Source organism: Myotis myotis, unplaced genomic scaffold, assembly GCF_014108235.1.
Source record: "Myotis myotis isolate mMyoMyo1 unplaced genomic scaffold, mMyoMyo1.p scaffold_m19_p_13, whole genome shotgun sequence".
NCBI lineage: Eukaryota > Metazoa > Chordata > Mammalia > Chiroptera > Vespertilionidae > Myotis > Myotis myotis.
This window is the reverse complement of record NW_023416317.1, coordinates 52,491,323-52,518,269: the sequence shown is the minus strand read 5'-3', so window position 1 is coordinate 52,518,269 and position 26,947 is coordinate 52,491,323. Positions and strand designations below refer to the sequence as shown.

Sequence of the window (26,947 nt, the reverse complement as noted above, 5' to 3'; positions counted from 1 at the left end):
CTTATATTGAACTCCCATATTTAGGGAATCATAGTAGCTGCCCACCCTTAGCCCCCCCCCCCCCCCCCCCCCCCGCCAAAAGCAGCACTCTCCAGAGTCCCTATCCAGGGACTTATGATGCGGGGAGGGTAAAAGAAGACAACTCTGTGGGTGGCCTTTGTCAGGGAAAAGGGGAGGAGCTGAACTGAGCTCCTAGCACATCCTGTTAGCAACCAGATGAAGCCTTGTATTTCCCCGTGGGTAGAGCTGAGTGAAGGAATAGAGGCTAAAAGTGTCACATTGATGTGTCCTAGCTACATGGAAGGAAAATCAGGAATGGGGAGAAGCATTCCCTCCAGTGCTCATTTTGAGAGACAAAATGTGTCAGGGTTTGAGAGAGTTCAAATATCTTTGACATTTCTTCTCTAGCAGCCTTGCAATTCATACTATATAGCATTAATAATAATAGGAAGTAAAGCTAACACATTGAGAATTTACTACTTTTTATGACCTGGATTAAGTATTCATGTATGTTGACTCATTTTTTATTTTTATCCTCATCTGAGGATATCTTTCCACTGATTTTTAGAGAGAGTGGAAGAAAGGAGGAAAGACAGAATTATTGATGTGAGAGAAACACATCGATTGGTTGCCTCCTGCACGAGCCCTGACCAGGGCCCGGGCGGGGAGGAGCCTGCAACCAAGATACGTGCCCTTGACCGGAATTGAACCCGGGTCCCTTCGGTCTGCATGCCGACGCTCTACCCATTGAGCCAAACTGGCCAGGGCTGTATGTTGCCTCATTTAATTTTTAAACTGCCTTGTGTTTTATTATTTCTGTTTTGTGGATGATGAAGCTGAGGCACAGGGATAAAGATGCCCAGGGATATATAGCTCGTAGAGTGTAAAACTATGGCTTGAATCTAGATGTAATTCAATGTTTTCTCATTAAAAAATACTTTTTCATGAAAAATATATAAATTTGGGTTGAAAAGTTAATACACTCATACTGTAACAATGCAAACGATGTACAAATGTCTAAAGTCAACTTAGTGCATCCCTCTCCCCACAGCCCCCACCGGTTGTAATCACAATGAACAGAGTATTGTATGCCCTTCTTTTACACACATATATATATGTATATGTATATATATTAATAAAAATATATACATTTTGTTAAACATGGGATTACATCAGACATACAATACTTTAACATTTATATATTTTCAATCCTCACCCAAGGATATGCTTTGGGTTGATTTTAGAGAGAGAGGAAGGGAGAGAGAGAAACATCGATTGGTTGCCTACCCTATGCACCCGGACCAGGGGTTGAACCCATAACCTTTTGGTGTATGGGCTGATGCTCAACCAACTGAGTCCCACGGCCAGGGCGAATTTACTGATTCTTTTGAGTCAGATTTTCCTGCTTGTTGGCATGTGTGGTAACATTTCACTGGATTTCAGACACTCTGATTTTTATATTGTTGGGTGCTGGAGTTTTTCTGAATTCCTTTAAGTGCTTTTGTCCTTTCTCTTGGACTCATTTGCATTCCTTGGAAACAGTTTGACCCTTTTGGAGGCTGATTTTAAGCGCTGTTAGGACAACCCAGAACTGCCTTAAGGGTTTGTTTGGTCACACTACCGAGGCTACACCTATCTTAGGTTTTCCTCGATGCCTCATCTGTGGATGGTCTTTGGCCAGTTGGTAATTATTCCCGGCCTGAGTGACTTCTGAGGGTTGCTCTGCCTGCTCCTTGTGTCTTTAAAGTCACCTTCCAGTTTTGTTATGCTTTTATTTTGTGGTTTTTTCCTTATCATTTCAGCTTTTTTATTAAAATATGTTATATTATGCTAGGTTATTGGTAATAGCTTCATAATTGCCTGAAAGCATGATCACACCTCCTAAAACACCTAACCCAGTGGTTCTGGACCTTCTGGCCCTTTAAATACAGTTCCTCATGTTGTGGCCCAACCATAAAATTATTTTCGTTGCTACTTCATAACTGTCATGTTGCTACTGTTATGAATCGTCATGTAAATATCTGATATGCAGGATGGTCTTAGGCGACCCCTGTGAAAGGGTCGTTCGACCACCAAAGGGGTCGAGACCCACAGGTTGAGAACCATTGACCTAACCCATCCAGGGGCAGCTCACACCCTCCTTTATTGGCAATGTTCATGAAAAAGTGACGTGTCTGTTTCCCATACTAAGTAACACCCTTTCCACCTCCCCCTCGTCCTCTGCTCTCCTGCAGGAGGAACGTGTGGTGAACCACATGGCAGCGAAGATTATCGAGAACGTCTGCACCACCTGCTCTGCGCAGGCCCAGGGCTTCGTCACGGGAGAGATTGGACCCGCCTTATGGTACCTCTTCAGGCATTCCACTGTCGATGCTCTCAGGATCACAGCAATATCGGTAAGATGGAGCATCTTTTGGGGCTACGTTCGCATATATTTAAACACCAAGCTTGCAAAAATTTTATGCGAGAAATAGAGTCATTGAATAGGTAGGAAACAGAAACCTCTGAGTAATGGTTGGTGAGAACAATGACTTGATTTTCTCCTCCAGTAGACGTTTCACAGCCGGGGCTGGACAGCATTGCACTGTCAGGAAATTCTGTGGGGACCCGGGGGAGGGGAGGAACCACGATATGATCAAAACTATACGGAGGAGATAGTGGAAAAGCAGGATTTGGTTTGGTGTATTTTTAGTGTTCCCGTCAGCTCCCTCTCTTGGATTTTATATTAAATGGGTTTACCATGTGGTTCAGATGAATTCATCCCCAGGCATCTGTGGTTTTTCGGGTTTTGTATTTTGATTCGTTGTCTGCGACTTCGCGCACAAGGTCATAATAACTTGGTATAAAGGATTAATTATGTTTGAAGACGTGTTCACAGGGCTGTATCCGTTTACTAGTCTTTTGAAGAAACACAGCCCTTCCTCGTGACATTAGTTCCTGTCCCTGGTTGGACACTAATCTCTTGACCGCTCAGCATTGCCTGGCACCTCACTGCCTTTCTCTGTCTGCTCATTCTTGCACTCCCCACTGTGGCTGCTCCCTAACTTCCCGCTTTCCTTACATCTCCAGTCCCGCCAGGAAATGACTCCCGGGGAAAGGGAGGCCATCCCGTGGGCATTCCCTCACTTGAGCCTGCACATCAGAGGTGTGTTTCCATCCACACCTTCCTCAGCTCTCCCCTCCCGCTGCCTCTGACCGTTTCTTCTCCTGTCAGACAAGCCCCTCGGGTTTCTCCAGGGCTGTGTGTTGGGCCCTGTTTGGGAACCTCACTCAGAGGTTATTGTTGCTCTTTCCTAAATCTCTAACCTGTCCTTCCAGAGCTTTCTAATCAGCATTCAGGGATTCTTTGCCCCATTACAAAATCAAAACAAACCAAAACAAAAGCACACAAATAGGTCCAAAGGACTCCAGGCTGCAGATCCCTCTTCACTGCCATACTTGTTTATACAGAGTTGTCATTACAAATTATCGCTCCTTTCTGCCCCATTTCCTGTTCCCCCAGTCTGCTATCTGTCCGAAAGATGTCACTGAAGCTGATCCCGTTGAGATCTGTAATGACTTGCATGTTGCTAAATCCTGTGGGTATTTATGGATATTTTTTAGTTCTTATCTTAATTCACCTATGTAATTTTGAAAATAAAGGGCTAGCAATCCTGCTCACAGAGTATCTTAAGCAAAGGCTATATAGCATCACACACACACACACACACACACCCACACACACCCATCCTCCTCCTCCTCCTCCTCCCCCGCTTCAGGAGCCATGTGAGTTCAAAATTACAAAACCTAATTACCATGTGAGTAATTATGGAGGAGCCGTCAGAGAGTTAGTCACAGAGTATGCCAGTGAACTTTCTCCGGGCGTCTTGGGATTATATCTTAAGGCATCCATTTTAATCCTGGCCTTTAGAAAAAATCTGTCTTGCTTTAATTGGGTTTATGTTCTCGCATCCATCTTTATATCTGCATGGTTTCTTTTCTTGGCTAAGTTTTTCCAGTTGTTCTCGCCAAAGTCTTATACTTTCTAGCCCTTTCTTCATCTGACACATGAAGCTTCATTTTTCATGTTGGGCTTCTGGTATTTTGTTCTTAGCATTCATCTAAATAAGTTTTCACTGACATTTTGCCAATTATACAAAAAATGTCTCTTTTTCTTTTCTTTTCTGTCCTCTTATCCCCTCTCTGCCCCTATTCTTATGTTTTCAAATCTCTTGGTTGGAGGAGAGTGTGTGTAGTTTGAAAAAACTTCCAAGGTGGTTTTAATATGGCATGTAAAAATCATTCAAAAGGCACAAAAATAAGGAATGATTCTTAAATTTCTTCGACAGTGATCCTGTTCACATATCTAATACGTACACAGCCTTCTCTTTTGAATTAGTCCATTTCTCAGAGAGCTTTTTATTGAATAGAAATTCTGAAGGTAATGCAATGTTCTTTTGGAAGCAAATTTTGAACTGGAACTATTGTTCCCAGTTTTAGAATGTCATCTCAAACTCTATATTAAAATAAATAAATACTTCAAAACCATACCACTTGATATCTGATTTTATTTTAAAATTCAGATAATACAAGCACTCATGTGCTCTTAAGCCTCCAAGAAGCCCTGTACCAGTGCTTAATATCCAGAGCGGCCAGTTCATGGAGAGCCTTGGGCTTCTGAGCAGCATTCCGAAGACCAGACCATTCTAGCCGCCCTTATGTTGCTTTGAATACGCTCAGAAGTAGTCTTGAGAAGTCTCTGATCACGAAATGTGCCCATTGTGTTTGGGTAGGGGTTTTATATCGATAAATAGTCAGTTTTTCTCTGTAGTGAAGTCATTGTTGGGAGGACCCTTAATTTGCTTGAAAAGTTCTGGCTGTAACATGATCTTTAAGGACTCCATTGCAAATGTTCTTTTTTTAAATCCTTGGATTAGAAAAATAATGAAACAATTCTGTTTTGATTTTCTAAACAGCAATTTTCTTAGGATTATCATAAATGAATTTTTAAAACATTCACTTTCCGAACCAGATTTGTTTTTAGTGGATTTATGTTTCCTGCTCACGCTTCCAGAAACTAGCTGCTAATTTCCTATGGAAACAGATACAGTGTGGGCTGTAGACGTGAAGGACCCCACTTTCATAGCTTCCAAACTATGGCATCCAACCTAGCCACCTGTGACTCCCTCGGAAGAGAGAGGAGAGACTGAAAAGTTACTTGAAAGGTGTTTACAGTAGAGTTTATATCACGGAATATCATTCTGATATGGTTGCCTGTAAATGAAGACAGATTTCTGGTTTAAGTTTGAAATGGAGTCAGTGATTTATTTTTTCAGCTTTATTGAGATACTAGAGGCCCGATGCACGAAATTCATGCACTTGGGGGGCGGGTCTCTCAGCCCAGCCTGCGCCCTCTTGCAGTCCAGGAGCCCTCAGCAGACATCCTTAGTGTTGCTGTGGAGGCGGGAGAGGCTCCTGCCATCGCCGCTGCGCTTGCCAGCCGTGAGCCCAGCTTCTGGCTGAGCGGTGCTCCCCCTGTGGGAGTGCACTGACCACCAGGAGGCAGCTCCTGCCTTGAACATCTGCCCCCTGGTGGTCAGTGCATGTCACAGCGACCAGTCGTTCCGCTCTTTGGTCGATTTGCATATTAGCCTTTTATTATATAGGTTAAGTGACATGTAGCACTGTATAAGTTTAAGGTGTACAACATGCTGATTTGGTCCTTATCTATAATAATAAAAGGATAATATGCTAATTTGACCGGATGCCTCCAGACGTCCTTCCTGACCAAGCCAGGGCCAGAGGGAAGCCAGCCTGGGTCCTGGGTGCCAGAGGGAAGCCGGTGCTGGCAGGAAGGGGAAGGAAGGCCTACTCTTGCATGAATTTTTGTGCACCGGACCTCTAGTATATTATAAAATGATCACTACCATAGTGGTAGCTTGCACCTCCATCACATCAGATAACTGTCATTTCTCTTTTGTGGTACTACATTTAAGATCTATTCTCTTAGCAACTTCCAAATATACATCACAATATTATTAACTATATAAGCATTATGTTCTGCATTATATTCCCAGAACTTGCTCATCTTAAAACTGGACGTTGGTGCCGTTTGACCAACATCTTCCCTTCTCCCCACCCTCTTACTCCCGACAACCACCACTGAGTTTCTGTGAGGTCAGCGTTTTGAGATTCCACATGTGAGTGTTTCATACCGTATTTGTCTTTTTCTGCCTGACTTACCTTACTCAGCAGGATGTCCTCAAGGCCCATCCATGTTGCCACAAATGGCAGGGTTTTCATGTTTCTCACGGCTGAATAAAGGTTCTGTTGTATGTCTGGGCCACATTTTTTTTCCGCCTCGTCATCTGTTGCCGGTGGTTAGGTTGTTTCCATACCGTGGCTGTTGTGAGTAATGCTGCAGTGACCATGGGAGTGCAGATGTCAGTTTGAGATCCTGTTGTCCTTTTTGAATGATTAAGACAGGACTTTTATAAGGATCCCACTTGCTAATCAGTTCCATGAAGAAAGGGATACTTCTTTTTTTTTTTTAGGGAACAGTATACATTAGTGCTTTGCAGATGTTCATTTTTCAATATATTTGTTTGCTTAGTAACTTCAGAAATGGTAGTAAATGTATACATTACTAATAAAGTAAGCTTTTCCTGTAAGTGCTTATTTCCTTGTAGTAATTTTAAAAATTTCTAATGCAGTCATGGCATTGGAATGTAATGAAAATCCTAAGAAAATAATAGGCATTTATTTGAAAAATTTGAACAGTGCAGACAGAAAAGGTTGAAGACTCTTCCTTATCCTTTAAAAAAAATTTTTTTTATATGTTTTTAATTGATTTCAGAGACAGGAAGGGAGAGGGAGAGAGAGAGAAACATCAATGATGAGAGAGAATCATTGATCAGTTGCCTCTTGTGTCCCCACTATTAGGGATGAGCACGCCACTCGGGCATGTGCCCTGACCGGAATCCAGCCGTGACCGCCTGGTTCATAGGTCAACACTCAATCACTGAGCCACACTGGCCCTTTTTTCTTTTTCTGCCTCTCACCTCCGTTTCTCACTCCTGAGGACAGCTATGTGTGTTACCTGTTCCTTTCTGGTTGTAATAGGTCACATTAGCATTTTCATAAAGACTGGAAGTGTGGTTTGGCATAAAAGAAATACATCCACTTTAAACATGTCATTCTGGTGGGAGATTGACTTTATGCCAACCAGCACTTGTTTTCCTTATTTCATCAATAGGAATAACTTCTAAAGGAAGTTCATTCTTGGAGATGGAACAAATATTAAAATTTTTCCTGAGATGCTCAAGAAAATGAAAATATTTTTCAAAGTCTTTATCTTTTCTCTCCCTCCCGCCTGCCGTCCTTTCTTTTGACATCGTAATATTTCTAACAATTCATCTTTTACTTGATCTTTTCATAATAGCAATTCATCTTATACTTGATCTTTTCATAATCAAGGCTATAAATCCATTTTAAATATACATCAGGAAGGAGGTTATGACATTAATTATAAGGAATGTTTTTGTAAAACTATTTCTGGCCTAAGTTTATGTCTCTCTTTGAAGTCTCCCATGGACACACGGAATATGACCATGCCTCTCTTTCACTTAAAACTTTTGAGGTTTTCCCTTTGCTTACGGCTGCGATTTTCAACCTTTTTCATCTCATGACACACATAAACTAATTACCAAAATTCTGCAGCACGCCAAAAAATATATTTTTGCTGATCTGACAAAAAATAGATATAATTTTGATTCACTCACACCGGACAGCTCTTGTTGTGTTGGCCGTTGTCACCTTATATTTGACAGTCTAAGGACTAAATAGTCAGGTAATGCATGTTCTAAAAATTCTTGCCACACACCGGTTTCAAGTCGCTGGCTCACGGCATCCAGCTAGAAGGTCCTAGCTTGGTAGGCCTTCTTTGGCGTGGGCCTGCTTTTACAGACGGATCCTGTTTTCCTCTTTCCTTCTCTCTGCCTGCCCTCCTTCCCCCGAAGCAGGGTCTGCTGCATCAGACAAATGCTCTTCCTCTCCCCTCGCCATGGGAATCCTCATTCTCTCTCTCTGCCTAGAATTTTCCTCCCTTCCTTTCCCGCTGTCCATTTCCTCCTTCCCCTGCAGCAAGGGTCCTCAAACTACGGCCCGCGGGCCACATGCAAATACAAATATTGTATTTGTTCCTGTTTTGTTTTTGCACTTCAAAATAAGAGATGTGCAGTGTGCATAGGAATTTGTTCATAGTTGTTTTTTTTAAACTAGAGTCCGGCCCTCCAGCGGTCTGAGGGACAGTGAACGGGCCCCTGTTTACAAAGTTTGAGGACCCCGGCCCTGCAGGAACTGGCTCCGCATCACCTTGCTGAGGTAGCTGTGGCTGAGTGGCCTTTCCTGCCTTTCTGAGCACGAATACTGAGCCCACTCCTGTTCCAACACGTTCTACATTCTGTTCGTTTATTAATTACAGGCTTTATCTCTAATAGTGTATGAGCAGTTTAGGAAAAGCCCAGGGGTCTGATTACCTCAGTTTGAATTCCAGCTTTGCCACTGACTAGCTATATGTTTTTGGGCAAATGGCTTAAATATTTTATGCCTTAGTTTTACCGTCTATGAAATGGGGTTAATAATAATACTTACCTATTGTTGGGAGAATCAAATGAGCTAGTCTGCAGATGTTCTCGGTATTCTCCACATACTAAACAATAAATGTTAGATACATACTTTTGTGACTATTTCCCCAGCCCCTAGCTTAGTGTCTGCAAAAGAGGGCACTTAATGATGTTCATTACTTAAGGGGAAGTTTTCCTATCCGGACTTATGAATTAGTTTATCATAGTTAGCTCGCCATAACTTCTATGACTATTACTTTAAGAGTAGCGAATGTTCTCAAACAACTTTAGTTTTCATTAGCAGCTGGATTATTGTTTTATTTTTAAATGTGTTGGTAATTTCCAACTCACTCAAGCCAAAAGCAGTGACGAAGGAGCGAGGTAAGTGCCTTCTATGCTGCACAGGCCTGGCTGCTGCCCTTGGAGTGACTGACAGGCCCGGTCCCCCTGTCTCCGCAGGCCCTGTGCAGGATCACTCGCCACTCCCCATCCGCCTTCCAGAACGTCATTGAGAAGGTGGGCCTGACCTCGGTGGTCACCGCCCTGGCCTCCGCCATCTGCAGAGTCCAGCAGTACCTGCTGACCTTGTTCACTGCCCTGCTGTCCTGTGGGGTCCACCTGCAGAGGCTGATCCAGGAAAAGGTTTGCATCCCCTTCGCCCAGCGCCCTACCTTAAAACTGTTGCTTCCGCAGTTTCAGTGGACGAGGAATATCATCTCCATAGGATTAATTTTCATCTCAAGGGACCTTTCTGAACTTTGCCAAACCTGTGTACCGTAGGCCACTCATGCGAAGATGTTGTGAGAGCCTTTTAGTGACTAAAATGGAAATGGCTCTGCCTGCTGGTCCCATGTCAGTGATGAAAAGCTAGAAAATGTCCTTTCTATACACTAGTATTTCTCATGCCTCCCCCTCCCCCTCCTCCTCTTCATCCTGCACCTCGTCCTCTTCGTCCTCCTCCTCATCGCCCTCCTCCTCTTCCTCCACCTTTCCCCCATCTCTTTTGCCTGCCTTAGGGAGGGGCCCCTTTATATTCGGACTCATTTTTATTCCTTTCCTCGTCTCATTCTCTGTCAGTGCCACGCACCCTGAGAGCCCCTTCTTCCTGTTTTTAACTTAGTCCCCTTATGCTTTGTTTCCAGTTAATCCATGGACAGTCGTTTGTAAAATCACATCACAAAACTGTAGAGCTCTGAAGAAGGCTCTGTAGGGTAGCCTTCCTCAAAGTATCCTCTCTAGGCCCTGGCTGGGTAGCTCAGTTGGTTAGAGCATCGTCCGGATACACCAAGGTTGCGGGTTTGATCCCGGTCAGGGCACATACAAGAATAAAAAGTTAAAAAAAAAAGTGTCTTTTCCAGTCCTTGCTGAAGAGAGTCCCTGGGCCAGCATTGGTGTCTTCTGGGGGGGGTGTTGGAAACGCAGACCTCAGGCCCCCCCCCCCAAGGCCTCACCCCTAGCTCCCCCCAAACCCCACCCCAGGCCCCACCCCTGGCCTGCCGAATCAGAATCGGCATTTTACTGAGGTCGTGTAAACATAGGTGACGTGTTTTAACGTTATGGTTTGAGAAGCCCTGTCCTAGAGTATTAGTGTTCAATTCAGTGAGGTGTTCACAGGTGAAAAAGTGGACCGTGGTTGTATATACATTTGGAAAGTAGTGCGTTAAAGAGAGAATTTCAGTGGGCAGACTTGCCCATTGTTTCATGTGCTCATGTGTCTTATGAATCTTCGTGCAGCGTTTTTATACCTCGTGGGACCACGGGTTGCTTTTCGGAGGGAAGTGCCTGGCACATTGGGGGTTTGCAGAACAGCGAGGGTGGCGCTGCTGAGTGTGAATGGACCCACTACGCGTTTCCTGTGGTTCCGCTGCATTGCATGCAGCACTTTCAATTTTGATTTTCATCCTAAAAGTTAAAATTTCGATAGTTACTGTTAATAATGGTCAGGTTTGCATAGTAAACTTGGTCTGTGAAAGTCAGACAGAGAGCAAGCCGCTTCTTGCCTTTAATTAGTCTGATTTAGACTTTGCTAAGAGATGTGAGCCTCCGAGAAGGTATTTTTTCCAACGGTCTGCATATCTAATTTTTGCTACTAAATTTTCCAAGTCATTAATGTTGTTGTCAGTGTATTAGAAAAAGCACCACTCGAGTAGTTTGACTGTGTAAATTGTGATAATAGAGGCTGAGAGTTTTAGCAGTTTTTCTTTTTTTACCCGAGCGCAGGCATGAATTAATTTAGTTTCAAAATGATATTTCACAAGCTGGTCAAATAAGAACTTGGTAGTTGGGCTTCCCTGAGGTGTGGGATGTGTTGGGGAGATCTGGGGAGAGAAAGAAGGCTAGCAAAGCTATATGTAGGCAGCAGGGATGAAGGGACATGGGGGTTGGGAGGTAGGAGAAGACTAAAATAAAGTACTTAGCTCCCTAAGATAATCTCTTTAAAAAATTCTTTCAAATTCACACTTGTTTCGAATATACTAGTATATGTGCACATACACATACATTCATCTATTCCATTGGTTCTCAACCTTCCTAAAGCCGCAACCCTTTAATACAGTTCCTCATGTTGTGGTGACCCCCAACCATAAAATTATTTTCGTTGCTACTTCATAACTGTAATTTTGCTACTGTTATGAGTCATAATGTAAATATCTGATATGCTATATGTGTTTTCCGATGGTCGCAACCCACAGGTTGAGAACCGCGGAATTCCCTCCTTCCTGTTGCCACACACACATGCCATTAGAATCTTTTTACAGAAATGGGATCAATTGTATATTGTTTGGTGATCCATACTTTTCCTATTGTTTGAATAAATTAAAGCCAGGTAATGAGAATAAGGGTAATGGATAGATAGTATGTTGTCCTAAACCTACACTGACCTAAGCACAGAGAGGATTATTCATATATAAATACAACTGTGTCTATACATTCGTGTGTGTGTGTGTGTGTGTGTGTGTGTATGCATATAGAGAGAAGTGGAAAGTATGTGAATATTACACTTAACTAGATAACTGCTTTGTAATTAAATCATTGGTGTGGCTTAAAAATACACACGAAAAGCTTATGTTATGAACTCAGTGCCAGATTCTTGATGTTAGGAAATCGAAAACATATGAAACTTCTGGAATCCCATTCTGCTGCATTTCAATTAATTGAGCTTAAAAAACTCACATCAACTTAAGTTACATAGATTCAAACACCTGCCTCATTTTGTTCCTGGCGTCTGTGACTTTGAATGGACTTCGTAGCCGGATCATCAGTAATGCATCCTTTGGACTTCGTTTGCTTTGGGGGTCACTTAATGATATAACAGGAATTTTTTAAAGCCCTACTGTGTTCCACGGGTGAATTTGTTCAGGCTCACCGGTCAGACGGCTTCCTTCTGAGTGCCATTGACGAAGATTCTGCCTTTTAAATTTTTTGTTTATTAATTTTGACAGGAGCCGCTGTCTCTCTCTGTGCAGTCTGGTTTGACTGAAGCCTTGCTTCAGGTTTAGCATTTGGACCAAGCAGCACAACAGTGATTAATAATGAACTAGAAGCCGCAGACCTCTGTTATTTGTAAGCTCTGTGGAAGATCACTATGAAATATCGTGCCTGCAGAATTTTGAAAAATCTGAATGCTAAGTTTACTAAGGTTTTATTTCTCACAAATCACTAGGCATATAAACTCAATGGTTGCTAATCAAGCTTTTAAAAGATGGTAATTTATGCATGATAATCTGATCATGAGTGCGTATTATATTTTTAACTTGTCCTCATTAATAAATATATTCTACTAGAGACATTTTTTACTTAGATACCTGGCTAAACTTCTTTAAGGAAAGTGAATCCAAAAGCCATCTTAGATTTAATCAGCATGGTTTTCATTTCCGTCAGTATGAAAATTGTGTCAGTGTAGTTATGCACGTGATTTCTCACTGCTTTTCCTGGAGGCTCTTATCAGCGATGGCCAGGCTGTCTTCCTTGATTTTCTCCTGGGACAGTTGATTGAAGCAGATCAGTTTCACAGCTTGAGATTTATAAGAGATAATTCTGAAGCGTTCTACCTTATCACTATTTTGATCCACCTCATTTCCCCTTTTAAGGGATGGCTCATCCTTTTGCTTAATGATGATAAGGTAACATTTTGTTTGTGGTGGATGCTTCCACTGTGTGGGCCCATTCCTAACAGTTTGAATATTCCGTCCCATCATCTTTATGTGCGATAGATACGTCCATTCTGAAATCTCTGTCAAGTACCATTTGAATGTTGGACATAAACTCGTCCTGCTGTGGTTTGGCTTCCGCTTTTTTTCCCCACATGCAGTTTCTAGGTGTGCTGAGCTGGATGGCAGGGTGGGTTTCAGTCAAAGCTGAGTACACAGTGGATTGCGTGCCGAAGTGGCCCGAGGTCATATGTGCTTCTCTGAGGTCGTTTTGATTACTCATCTGTGGCATTAAGCCTTTGCCTGCCGTCTGTAATCTTCCCTCCTCAGGTGTTGTAAGAGTAACTGTTCTAGAAGTGTGGTGCCGTTGTGTAAGATTAAACACGGGGCCCTGGGCAACTAGTGGTAGGGAGGTGGTCAGTGCTGCTCATTCAGTTTTTCTGAAGCGGCCAAATGAGGATTTATTTAGGGCACGAGATGCTTTTAGGCCTAGATCCCAATGGCAGTCTTCTTCAGAATCTGTTTCCTTTATGTCTGGTATTTGCTATAGTTTACCTCGTTGGTTTCATTCAAAATCCCAAGTGTATTATTTTAATTTGCAAGAATCTTAGTACCGACTTAATCTCAAGGGTCGCAGCAACTGTTGAGAATAGTTGAACATAATAGTCAACTTATTGGTGACTAATGCAATTGTATTTGCTGTCTTAGAAGCTTATTGCAGCTGCATCTTATAGAATAGATGGAAGAATGCAAGGATGGATAAAGCCTCCTGCAGTAATTCAGGAAAGATGGTGCATTGAAATAAGGCATCCATGGTGGGGTGTTGTTCTCGCAGGAATTGGGAATCTATTGGACATGGGATGGAGGAGGAAGAGAAAGTCAAAGATGCTTAGAATTCTAACTTTAGCTATTGGGTCGATGATCCTGGGAGTAGATCTCCTTTTGATGAGGTGCTAAGTTTAATGTTGGATGTGTAATACAAATGATTGCAATATACCCTTCACTCACATTCACCAAAGACTAACATTTTACTGTATTTGCTTTATAGTTTTTCTCTCTTTCTCTTACATGTGTGTTCTTACCAATTATAGAAGGTATTTCCTTCAATTATTTCACCGAATATTCCCCCCAAACAAGCCATGGATTTAAAAATCAAGTTCACATTAATTTATCATTATTAGCTAATCTATAGACCTTATTCAGATTTTGCAATTGTCCTTGTAATGTCCTGTTATGCAGAACAAAACCTCCAGATCTTGAATTGTAGTCAGTTACCATGTCTTTTTAGTGTCCTAGAATCTGGAGTAGTCTTTCAGTCTTTGGCTAGTGGATGTTTGAATGGCTTTGGAATTGTGTGTGTGTGTGTGTGTGTGTGTGTGTGTGTGTGTGTGTAGGGTCGTGTTGGTGTGGAAAACAGATTTGTGATCATGGTCCTTGGACCACAGAGTCTACATCAGAACTGGAAGGTGACTGTAGGGAACCGGGCTTTCTACTGTCTGTGCTGGAAAGGTGGACAGTTGACAGACATAAGGTGTAAGCAGATCTGTTATTCACGGAATCTTGGTGTTGATACTGTTTTGAATAGAATGGTGATGAATTGGCTTTTTTTTTTTTCCCCAGAAACGAGGTGAGACTGATGCATAGGTAGAGATACATAGATACATCTCCATCCTTCAGAGAAACATACACCTGACTGTGTACATTCTTCCTGTCTGAATATAGCACCCACTGTAAAAGGCCCGGGGCATGGCAAAAAAACCAAGCTGCTTACATCTGCCTTGGACACGTTGTCACCGCCAGGTGCTGCCTCTGTGAAGGACTCTCGGGAATTTGTATTCCTGCTCTGCAGCCATCTTGGTGACAACACAGTTCCAAGTCTTGCCTACTTACATTCATTAACTGTGTGTGTGTGTGTCTGTGTGTTTTCTTTTTGCATATTAATAGACACCTGAAATGATGTACAATCTCTTTGTTAGAAGGGAAAAAACCCTGTAATACTTATTCTTCTGTTTTGCATTATACCTTTAATTCCATAGGATATATGTTTTCTCTCGTGTCATGTGTTGGGTATCGTTTTTATTTTACGTCTCTAGGACCTGTGCATGTACAGGTTTGCTAGAGGCTCCTGTCTGCCTGCAGTGATGGCCGCCAGCTCTAGTTATCATGGCCACACTTGCACTTGTGTCTTTGAGTGGTTAAGAGGCAGGCTTTGCTGTCCGACTGGCCTGGATTTGAATCCAACTTCGTGGATTTGGGCAAATCACATAACCTTTCAAGATTCATTTTTCTTTTTCAAAATAGGGAGAATATTGTCAACTTTTTATGGCTGATTTTCAGGTTTAAATGAGATCATACATACTAATAAGTTACTATAGCATCTGGCACAAATTAAGAATGCAGACATGGTAGCTGATATTGTTTTATTGCCTGCTTTCTGTTTGGTTTTATAATCCATTAACCTTGAGAGTTGACTGCCCTATTTATTTCCTGTTTTCTAAAGCAAATGTTAATGTCTTCCACAGGATTTTGTCTCTACAATTATCCGTTTGCTTGACAGCCCCTCAACTTCCATTCGAGCCAAAGCCTTCCTGGTTCTTTTATATATTTTGATCCATAACCACGAGATGCTGCTGCTCAGCTGCCAAGCAAGGTATGACTTTCTCTGATGATTTCATCAATGTCTTCAGATTGGTGCCCATTTCATTATTTTTTAGCCTCTGTGTATCTGGAATTGAATTTTTTTCTCGGTTTTCTCAAGGGTTTAATATTTCATGTGCAGCCTCAGCTTGGAAACCCTGGAGACCAGGACGGCTGTGAAACGAAGCAGGTGGTGGGAACTAGCTGGTCTGAGGACGATCCAGGGCAGGTGTTGAGGTGGCTCTGGCTTGCGTCTTTGGGAGGTATTCCTGGACCAGGGTCTTGGTGGTAGTTTTCATCATTGTAGGACTCTGGAATGTGCAGTTGCCAGCCCGCAGGACAGCTTGGTGAAGTAGAGGAGGGAGCAGGGCAGGGATCGGGAGTGTTAGGACGGGCAGGTCTCTCGCTCTCTGGGCTTCACCTCCCCGGAGCCGTCCTGCATGTACCTGGTTCTCTGCATACTCGATGCTTCCTGAGTAGCGTCTTCTGAACTGTCTAGTCCATATGCACTGTTGAATCACAGAGAGACCTTAAAGACATGGTCTAATATCTATTTCTCAATATAGCATTATAATTATTATAGAATGTGGAGGAGAGCCTGGCATTGTTGAGATGGATCTTGATTAGGGATTGACAGACTTTTTCTTGTGAATAACTAGAGAGTAAATATTTTAGGATTTGTGCATCAAGAGGCAAAATTGTGAATATTATGTAGGTACTTATAACAAGAGAGAAAACAAATTGAGTACATATATTTTATAATACAGGTATAATGAGAAGAATAGAATTATTTTTGGTGGGTGGGGAGAGAGAACATTTTGCTTAATTAGGGGTCAAAGTTAATGTCCCCTCATCAAAGCAATGACAGGTGTTCATGATCGTGCTGATCTCTAATGTAGTTTTATGATTTCAGATAGGAAGGGAGAGGGAGAAAGAGATAGAAACATCAACAATGAGAGAGAATCATTGATTGGCTGCCTCCTGCATGCCCCCCACTGGGGATTGAGGCCACAGCCTGGGCATGTGCCCTGACCGTGAATCTAACCATGACTTCTTGGTTCATAGGTTGACATTGAACCACTGAGCCATGCCGGCCGGGCATTCCTGTGCTTTTAAAAATAGTATGCCCAGGGATTTTTAGTTTTTAAGATGGGGGACTTGAGAGGATTGGGCTTGTGCCAACTAGGCAGAACTAGAAATCCAAAGTCACTTTTGAACATGGCTCTTGGAAATGTGAGTAGCTCTAACTTTTTGGAAAGTAACTCAGAAACACTTGGGACTATTAACAGTACCCATCACTTTGGTTCTAACAGGTCTGCCTTTAATATTTAGCTGCTAAAAATAGAGGTATGAATTGTTTAGGAAATATGCATGAGGGTATCTAATGTAGCATTGTTTCTAGTGGTCAATATCTAGAAATATAGTTCATGTCCATTGGTATCGAAATACTTTAACAAATGATGGTATAGCTAAACTAGAAGTCGATGTCTCATTTGATTAACTATTAACTAGAGGCCTGGTGCATGAAATCATGCACAGGTACGGTCCCTAGGCTTAGGCTGTGATCAGGGCCATCTCGCTGCCACCCACCCTGGTTCCCCATTTGCCATCCGGCGATGGGAGCCTGATGGCTGGGGGAAGGACCGAGAGGTTGGCTATTGCTGCCCACTCGCTGGCCCCACCTCTGCCGCGGATCGTCCTCTGTGTGTGGGGCAACCGGCGGGGTGGGGCCCTTGGCCTGGCATCACCTGCATCCCCCGCCACCCACCCCGGTTCCTGTTTGCCATCGGTGATTGGAGCCTGTGGGCCTTGGGGAGGGACCAAGAGGTCAGCCATTCCGCCCGCTCACTAGTCCCACCCCCCACTGCCACCCACCCCAGTTCCTCATTCGCCATTGGTGATGGGAGCCTGCCTTCCAGGGAAAGGGACCGAGAGGTGGTCAGTGCTCCTCATAGTGACTGGTCGAGCGGTCGTTCTGGTCATTCTGGTTGTTCTGCCGTTATGGTCACTGGGCTTTTATTATATAGGATTATGAAGTTATTTTTAGAAAACAACAAAAATGGCAAAACTCTTCTATTTGTGTGTATTTGTATAAAATTTTATTTTTAAAAATCTGCATGGAGAGATATACATGCATGTTATCTGAGGAGGGTGGGATGGGGATATTATGTATCTTAATTCATTTTTATTTTTAGCCTTATTACAGTAAGTACATTTCACTCCTATAATTAAGAAAAATATTTAATGAAGCAACAACCCCTTAAAACTAAAAGAAATATTACTAGTAGGTACCAGTTAATTTTGAAGGGGAACCCCTAAGACAGTCAAAGCTCAAATTTTTTAGGCTTTGTAGATTAAATTCGGTAATAAAATTACTCCCAGACACACACAGGCACGAGTACAGACTGTGCAAAGTTGGTTTCTATTTGTTCCTTGGTGCTCTGCAGCCCACGTATTAGTTGGTATGCACATAAAATGCAAGGTTGAATATAAAGGTATGGAAAAGAGGGGCAGACTCAGGCCAGAGAGATGTTAAAAGTCTCTGTGATGAGTTTATATGGAAAAATGTTCTCCCCTCCTTCCTTGTCTCCTGAAACTCTACCAGCCGCTGGAGTTCTGAGCTCACCACGTGCTACTGTGTGCTGAGACCCAAAAGCTCATATCAGGAGCCCACGATAACCTTTGCTGCATTATGTAGATATTTTTCCTGCTTACCATCATCACCGTTGGCCTTTTATGGATTAAATCTCAGCACATTTTTTATGATGTCAGATCTCAAGTCTTTCTAGCGTGGCAGCAGTGAAATGGAGCTGTCGGAATCGGATAAAAATGATATGATGGCCCCTGAATCTCCACCTATTTCTTCAAATGGCTTCATGCTCATACTGAATATGGCGGGTGATAAAATAGGGTCCTGTGTGTCTCTAGAAATGATAACCCTTTTAGAGGATGAATAGTCTTTTATGTCCATTGTATGGGTTTGCTGCGAGCCTGAAATGCCAGTGCCTCCTGATGGATCAGGTCTTCCTAGAGCTGTTGCCCCCTCCATAGCATTGCTGTTAATATGGTTATGAGTGAAAAAAAAAGCTGCTTTGATCTTAAAAGAACAATTAAAAAAATATTTACCCTGTGTGATTGGTTAACTGTGTGGGGAAAAAGTATCTTCTCAGCTTACACCATACAAAAGTCAGTTCCAGATGGATTAAAGAATTATGTACCCAAAGAAACTATAAACAGCTGGAAGAAAAAAATATGTTTGAATATGGGTAAGGACAGCTTTCCTGAGTAGAAACCATAACGAAAGAAACCATAAAAGGAAATTCTGGGGCTATATATAGATCAGATACTTTTATATTCCCCCTAAATCATAAATCAAAAATCTCATGCTTACAAAATCTGTACATTTTTGCATTATATATAACAATCTGTGTATTGTAAAGGGATTTATAAAGATGTGAACAGATCTTCAGCCTCATTAGTAATAAAAAATGCAAATTGAAATAAGCAAATATTATTTCTACCCATCGTAATATCAAATTAAGACAAGAAAACTATCACTATCTTATGTCCAAAATATAGGGACTACTTTTAGCCAATTGGTGGGGCTACCTTTTTGAGGGCATTTCCAAGTGTGTATCAGGAATCCCTATGATCCAGCGGTCTGCTGACATAAATAACCTTGAATTACAGGTTTGGACACTGGCTGAGGATGTCAGATACCTGGAAGATCTGAACCTGCCTTTTCTTGGTTGGGAGGTTTTCATGAACTTTATCTATTAGATATGGAAGGACCTAGAGACCCTGTGGGTTCTGGCTGCCCCTGTCTGCACCCCGATTTTCTCTTGGTAATCGTGATCACTCATCCAGCGGAGTAACCTTCTTCATTCCCCCAAATTGAATTGTTGTGGCCTCTGGTGGAACTTTCCTTCCTGGGAACCAGTCCAGCGGAGCTCAGGGTCATGGAAATGGGAAGAAAAATCCTGTGAGCGGGTCATTAGATCTAATCGTGACAGGCGGTCACTCCCACTTCTACCCGTTGGTTACCAGACCTCTGTTCAGACTATGGAAGAGACAAAAGCACTGCTTGCTGATTCAAAACGTTTGCTTCATTGTTGTAAGATAGAGCCCAGCTTTCCATTGTGTTTCCCAGTTGGCGCTGTGACTGAGTTGTCAGGAGGCCATTTCTTCTTTCCGTCAAGCTAGGCTTTTCTAATGGGCTACTGGCGAGATGAGTGACTTTCATGGGCTGGAGCATGTTACCATACTTCTTTTGCTATCAATAATTTCCTTGATCAGGTATCTATTTATGTTGAGTACCATGATAATAAATGAATTAGTTACTAACTAACTTACTTAGTGGTGCTAAGCCTCGTGCAATGGAAGTTTCAAAAAAGACGTTTCTTTTGGGACCCTGTTGAATATATACATCTTTTAGGAATTTGATGAAATGTACAAATATCCCTCTGTGACTGTAGATACCTAATTTGTTACTGTTGTTACACATATGTACTTACAATTTCATATATAAGATAATGTATTGCTTTAAAAAAGCAAAACCAAAATAAAACAATGTATTGCTTTGGGTTTTTTCGTTATTACATTTCATAAAATATACTTATTTCAACAGTCCACGTGCCCCTTTTTAAACTGCTTTATTGGAGTGTCACCACAGAGTTTGACATCAGTTCCTTGAGTTTGTTCTGAGTATTTCAGAGTATACCTTCTCCTTTTGCATTTAAATTGTCTCTGATATAGCACTTTCTACACCACTGTATGCTGCTTTCACTGAAAGTTCTTTTTTAATAGTAGACAGTTGTCTTAGGCACTTTTTTTCGTTTATATGTAATCTACACAATTTGATGTGATTATATATTAAGTGGGTATGTATTTTATTCAGCACTTTTCATTGTTGCTCTGTTGTGGTGGGAAGGTTTGGCTGACTAGCCTAACTCACCTTCACCCGAAACTAGACGTCTACTGTCTTCTTTCTTGAAGTCTCTCTGCTGGGCAGCGTGGCTGCTTTTCTTGGTTTTCTTCATTCTTCACCAGTCACTCACTCTCCGTTTCTCTTGCTGGTGCTTTTTCACCTGTTAGCCGGTGTGGCAGTGGCTCCAAGGCCCAGTCCTGAGCCGTGTACTCCCCAGGTGATTCATTGGATCAGTGGCCTTCAACAGCATCTGCTCCAGGAGCACTTTCACATTAATGCCGCCAGCCCGACTGTCCCTGTGAACTCAGACTTGCACATCAGCTGCCAGCACGGCATCGGCATTGCTATGTCTAATGGTGGTTTTCCTGCCGCAGACTTGTTACTCCAGCGATCCTCTCCCATCTCGATCACGACTGTCCCTGTGAACTCAGACTTGCACATCAGCTGCCAGCACGGCATCGGCATTGCTATGTCTAATAGTGGTTTTCCTGCCGTGGACTTGTTACTCCAGTGGTCCTCTCCCATCTCGATCAGTGGCCGCTCTGTCCTTCCTGTTGGTTAGCTGCATGGAGTTACTCTTGGTTTCTTTCTCTCTTTCTCTCTTTCTCTCTTTCTCTCTTTCTCTCTTTCTCTCTTTCTCTCTTTCTCTCTTTCTCTCTTTCTCTCTCTCTCTCTCTCTCTCTCTCTCTCTCTCTCTCTCTCTCTCTCTCTCTCTCTCTTTCTCTCTTTCTTTCTTTCTTTCTTGTCCAACCAATAGCAAATCTAATTATTTATACCTTACAAAGACATCCAGTATCTCATCAATTCCTATCCTTCCCACACTACCACCACAGTTTCTCACCTGAGCTGTTACAGTTGCTTTTAACTGGTCTTCCTGTGTTTCTATGGTCTGTTCTCACAGTCTCCAGAGTGCTGATTTTAACCACAGATCAGATCAGGCCACTCCTCCCTACTGGGGGTAAATGCAAGATTCTTACCACGGCCTACAAGGTCTGACAAGGGCTAGAGCCTGGTTTGCTCTCTGATCTCCTTCCCTGAGCGCCAGCCACAGAAGAACACACCACCCGTGGCCTGGCCTTTGGGATACTGTATGTACCTCCCGACTGCCTGGAATGCGTGGCCCTCCTTTCAACACACTCCCGACCTGTTTGCAGGACATCCTGCCAGAGGGCCTGCTCTGACCTGTGACTGACTGTCTTACTCTTCTTTAATCTTTGCTATAAGGCTTATCATCACCTTAACTATTTCTTAGGTATTTATTTGCTAATTGCCTTTTTCTTCCCACTTGAATTTGCATTCCATGAGCTGAATACCCATCCACTGGAAAAATGCTCAGCACGCAGTAGACACTGCAAATATCCACGAAGTGAGTGGATGCGATGTTGTCATCCTTGTTGTCACTGAGCTCATTTTACGATAGGCGCTGCCCTGGTGTAGGTACTAGAGGGTGAAACAAGTACAGGACATGGCACGTTTGGCCACAGAAGCATGGAGATGCAGTAGGTGGACATTCTAGAAGGCAGGGAGGGAAGCATAGAGGTGGATGTGTGTGGAGTGAGCATAAGGATTCCTTTAGAGATGGGAGTAAGGAAAGTGTGGTCCAGTTAGTGGGAATGAATCCTGGGGGAAAACGGGGGTGGGAGTAGATTGGGAAACACAGTCCTGGGGAGAAATGATCCTATTAAAGGCACTGGAGGCAAAAAAGAGAAGGGATCTTATTTATTTGTGGTCTACTTGGGTTACTGTTCAGATTGTTGATCTTTTTAACTTGATACCCTTGTAGGACGCCAGGAAATATCATGTGCAGTTTGGTCGTAGAGCCATTGGAAAGTGTTTATGGATACTACACTCAAATGTTCCCATATTTTATTCCTTTCGTAGACTGTGAATTCTTTTAGTAACTCATGTTGCCTTGTCAGTAAAGTGAATTTATTCTGTAGCTTGTGTAAACACATTCTGTAATGGGAGGCAGTGGGGAGAGCATCCCAGAAGGGAGAAACGGAGGATCATTCTAGAGTTCGTTTCAGATTGTTATGGAGCCCATCAGTCTTGTATTTCTCCCAGCAGAGCCAGTGAGCGTTTTCGTGTGTGTTAACAGCCTGTACTAGTGTTTGAAAACTGTTCGGGTAGCTTTTGCCTGAAAGATCTTTTAAACTATGCTAATTAAGCTTCACGTTATTAAATTTTGTCATAGATCATTTAAATTTTAGAGAAAAATATGACTCCTTATAGACAAGTGAGAATTTACTTTTTTATACTCTGCAAATTTTGGATTTCACTTATGAAATAGTGGAGTCCTGTTTCTTTGGTTTACTCATTAAACAAGAGGTTTTGTGGTCAGATTCCTTAAGCAGTACTGATATATTTCTGCTGACTTAGGCATATTTTCTCTGCATTTGACCAATGTCATATACTCGTTAGCGTGTGGCGTGGGCTGTCATCTGCAACTAGAACAGAGAATGCTAACCGGCTTACATGGCACTTACGACTTTTTAAAAAAATATATTTTATTGATTTTTTACAGAGAGGAAGGGAGAGGGATAGAGAGTTAGAAACATCGATGAGAGAGAAACACCGATCAGCTGCCTCCTGCACACCCCTCACTGGGGACGTGCCTGCAACCAAGGCACACGCCCCTGACCGGAATCAAACCCGGGACCCTTCAGTCCGCAGGCCGATTCTCCATCCACTGAGCCAAACCGGCCAGGGCTGCACTTACGACTTTTAATTTAGTTTTATCCCCATGTGTTCACACATAAGGCTCCAAATAATAATAAGCAGAAAGGCAGAACCATGAATAAATCTGCTGAGAGAGCCACAGAGATTCTAAGGGTTAAGGTTTCAGTACCCTCTACGTGTACTTATTACGTGTAAACTACCTCTGCAGTTGGCAGTGGGAGCTGGTTGGAAGTTCTCCCTGAGAAGTAGCAGTTGGCTGGGATGAGTGTGCGAACAGAGCTGGGAGATGGATGGCGGCTAGGGAGGCCAGCAAGGGGGCCGCTGCACAGGGGCCTCTGCCTGATGCAGTCAGCGGGCTCTGTGCCTTTAGAGCAGCGGTTCTCAACCTGTGGGTCGCGACCCCTGTTGGGGTCCAACGACCCTTTCACAGGGGTTGCCTAAGACCATCGGAAAACACATATATAATTACATATTGTTTTTGTGATTCATCACTATGCTTTCATTATGTTCAATTTGTAACAATGAAATTGGGGGTCACCACAACATGAGAAACTGTATTAAAGGGGCGCGGCATTAGGAAGGTTGAGAACCACTGCTTTAGAGCACTGAGGGGAACGGGAAGACGACTGGTGGGTCCAGCAAAGGGGATGGATATGGGCCTAAAACTTGTAAACAGCATCCTGAGTATCTACAGCAGTGATGGCGAACCTTTTGAGCTTGGCGTGTCAGCATTTTGAAAAACCCTAACTTAACTCTGGTGCCGTGTCACATAGAGAAATGTTTTGATATTTGCAACCATAGTAAAACAAAGATTTATATTTTTGATATTTATTTTATATATTGAAATGCCATTTAACAAAGAAAAATCAACCAAAAAAAAGAGTTCGCGTGTCACCTCTGACACGCGTGTCATGGGTTCGCCATCACTGATCTAGAGTGATGGTCCAATATGACCCCGCGTTCTGGGGTGGACACAGTTGGTTCAGAAATTGATGTTGAAGAAGAAATAAGTGCATTAAAAGGCAGATATCATAAAACTACTGGACAAAAGGACATATAAAACCTGGTGATGGAACGAAACTCTTTCTTTGGATTTATGGACACGATTTACTGAAGGAACTGGAATTCATGCAATTGGCCTGAGGTTCCAAGCAAGTTGAATATGTTGAATACTGATGACAAAGTGCAGGCAACCTATGGTTGGTTCTACTTTGAATCTTTGAAACTCCAAAAACCGTCTTCTGTCCAGATGCCTTTGTTTGCCTTTCACTGTCACCTGGGGAATGCGATTTCTTTTCATGGGCCCAGGGCAGATGACGTCATCAGGGCAGTCCTGTTATACCCTGGCGGAGCTGCCAGTTGTCTGTCTGTCTTTCTGCATAAATGAGAGACTTTTTCTGAGACCAAAATGGGCTGCGCCTGACCTGTTGCCACCAATCTGAATGTCAACATGATTGGGTCGCCCGCCCCCTGGAGACGGTGCCTCGGCCGCATCACCAGACAGATGCCATCAGCTCTCTTCTCCTGCGAGGTGACCTGTCGTGCTCTTCTGCTTGCAGACTGGTGATGCACATCGAGAGGGACAGCAGGAAGACCTCCCCAGGCAAGGAGCAGCCGAGCGGCAGCGAGTACCTGTCCAGATGCCTGGACCTCCTCATCCGCCACATCGTGCGGGAAGTGCCGCGCCTCCTGGGTAAATCGCAGTCCCCTTCCAGGCCCCTTGCTGCTCACCTTGCCGGGACTTGGCTTTTTTTATTCTCGCTGGTGTGTGATTGGAGGCGAGTGCAGTGCCACTCTGTCTTGAATGTGTAGTTTCAAGATCTCCATGTGCCTTCTCTGTCTTCCTAGTTATTTTGCATCAGTGAGCTGATGGAGGCAAGGGGCCGGCTAAAGGTTATGTTGGGGTGTCATCTATGGTAAATGGGTGGTTTTGAAAAATAAGTAAAAGAAAAGCATTTTACTCGCTCAGAATTGGACTTGGGCTCTTATCTTGGGTAGCCTTTCTTAAATTTCTCTCTGCTTAAAAAACTTACTCTCTTAGATGAGAACCACAGATTAATTTATTGTTAAAAGGACTTAGGAATGAATAACCATTAACATTTAATATTAACAGCTTTTGATATTAAAATTTAAAACTGTCTATAGTTTGAAAAATTAAAAAGTATCTAATAATGATTTGCAAAAGATGTTCATTACAGCTAATCCCTTATTTCGTTGTTATTTGCAGAAATTAAAATCTAAGGGATGCTTACATTTAGTTTAAATCCCATTCCGTGCTTCTGCAGCAGATGTAGCATGAAACCAGGAACGTGTAAATGCTAAACTGATCCCACCCATTATGGTAAAATATACTTAGACTCTGAAATTCATGATATGAAGTCAGAGTAATGGAAATATCTTCATGGCTGAACAATATGCCTCTGTGCCTCTTACTGATACTTTGGGAGATTTTTTTGCCTGTTAATGACTGAAAATAGAGCATTTCAAAATTTATTTTGCATTGTCACCTTTCTTTAATCTTCAGTCTGAAGGCTTTGTGAGTCGAGTTTCTTACTACTAGACTCATTCTTTTTAGGAGATGATGATACGGTTCAGTTATCCACAACACAAGTTTTATTTACTATTGGGCTTATCATCCAATGAGAAGTTTTATGAATTGACCTGTTTTTTATTTCCATCTATTCTATTAGAAATTGTGATCTATAATCTGTTCACTTATCTTTAATATTTTTTTTTCTGTTTACCAAAGTAATAGGCACTTATGCTTGAAATTTGGAAAACACACACACAAAAGGAAGGAAAATTATTTCTAAGACCCCCCCCCCCCCCACTCTACCGTGCTATTTATAAACTCAGATTTCTAGGTGAGAGATTTAGAAGCCACAGCTTTTTGTTAGAGTCTCAATATTTGTAAGTAATACCTCAGCTTCTCTCCACCCCATTTATGTGGAGGTTCATTCCCTCAGCAATCTTACTAGTTTTCCAGCCGTGATGGGTGGTCGCTGAGTATCCGTGACCTTCACCTCCGCAGGTGACATTCTCACCGCCCTGGCTAATGTGTCCGGTCGTAAACACCCGTCAACAGTTCAGGTGAAGCAGCTGAAGCTTTGTCTCCCCCTGATGCCCGTGGTGCTTCACCTCGTCACCTCCCAGGTATGATCTTATCCAGAGAAAAATAATATGACTGCGACTCCCTTCTTTTTCTAAAAAAAATATGTTTGTATTGATTTTTTTTATTTTTTAGAGAGAGAAGAAGGGAGAGGGAGAGAGAGATAGAAACATCAATGATGAGAGAGAATCATTGATCAGCTGCCTCCTGCACGCCCCCTCCTGGGGATCGAGCCCACACCCCTGGCATGTGCCCTGATGGGGAATTGAACCAGCAACCTCTTGGTTCATGGGTCGACTTTCAAATACTGAGCTGCTCTGGCGAGGCTGTGACTCACCTTCTTTGTAAACTAGAGCTGAGAAACACCAACTCAGACAAAACATGCTTATTTTTCCCCCTTGTACATGACTTTCAGGATCTAATCTATGGAAACTCTCACCACGCAGGTATTTCGACCTAGAGTTGTAACGGAAGAGTTCCTTTTCAGTTATGGAACCATTCTTGTGAGTAACACTGAATTTTTCATGTCCCTAATAAAAATGTGGCTGTCTCTACTGTTGGTGGAATTTGGTGTCAGAATGAGATAATTTTAAAATTCTCGTGGCATTTATTTGTCTCTAGGGAGGCGACCTTTTTCTATTTTTATCTGTTAACTGTAATAAAATTTGACATTTGGAGAAAAATGCATTTTCTCCTGATAATGTATGTTGTTCACAGACAGCCCCAAGTAGGGTAAGTAAGTCCATAGCAAACACTTTTATCCACTTTGGTATTACACATTCTGAGGAAATTTTAAATAATAAAACTGGTGGAAAGGGAATGCTGGGGATGCATTGTCATTATT

The 26,947-nt window shown here is 42.6% G+C and overlaps 1 protein-coding gene across 3 annotated transcripts in view; it reads left to right on the top strand.

The window, feature by feature from the left end:
* ULK4 (unc-51 like kinase 4) overlaps positions 1-26,947 on the top strand; it is a 251,976-nt gene that overhangs the window by 47,585 nt on the left and 177,444 nt on the right. For all 3 annotated transcript variants that reach the window (XM_036333255.1, XM_036333256.1, XM_036333257.1), the window contains 6 exons: positions 2,235-2,396; positions 9,063-9,245; positions 15,274-15,401; positions 24,554-24,687; positions 26,026-26,147; positions 26,550-26,606. In XM_036333255.1, the coding sequence (XP_036189148.1) occupies positions 2,235-2,396; positions 9,063-9,245; positions 15,274-15,401; positions 24,554-24,687; positions 26,026-26,147; positions 26,550-26,606 (786 nt within the window). The remainder of the gene's footprint in view (positions 1-2,234; positions 2,397-9,062; positions 9,246-15,273; positions 15,402-24,553; positions 24,688-26,025; positions 26,148-26,549; positions 26,607-26,947) is intronic.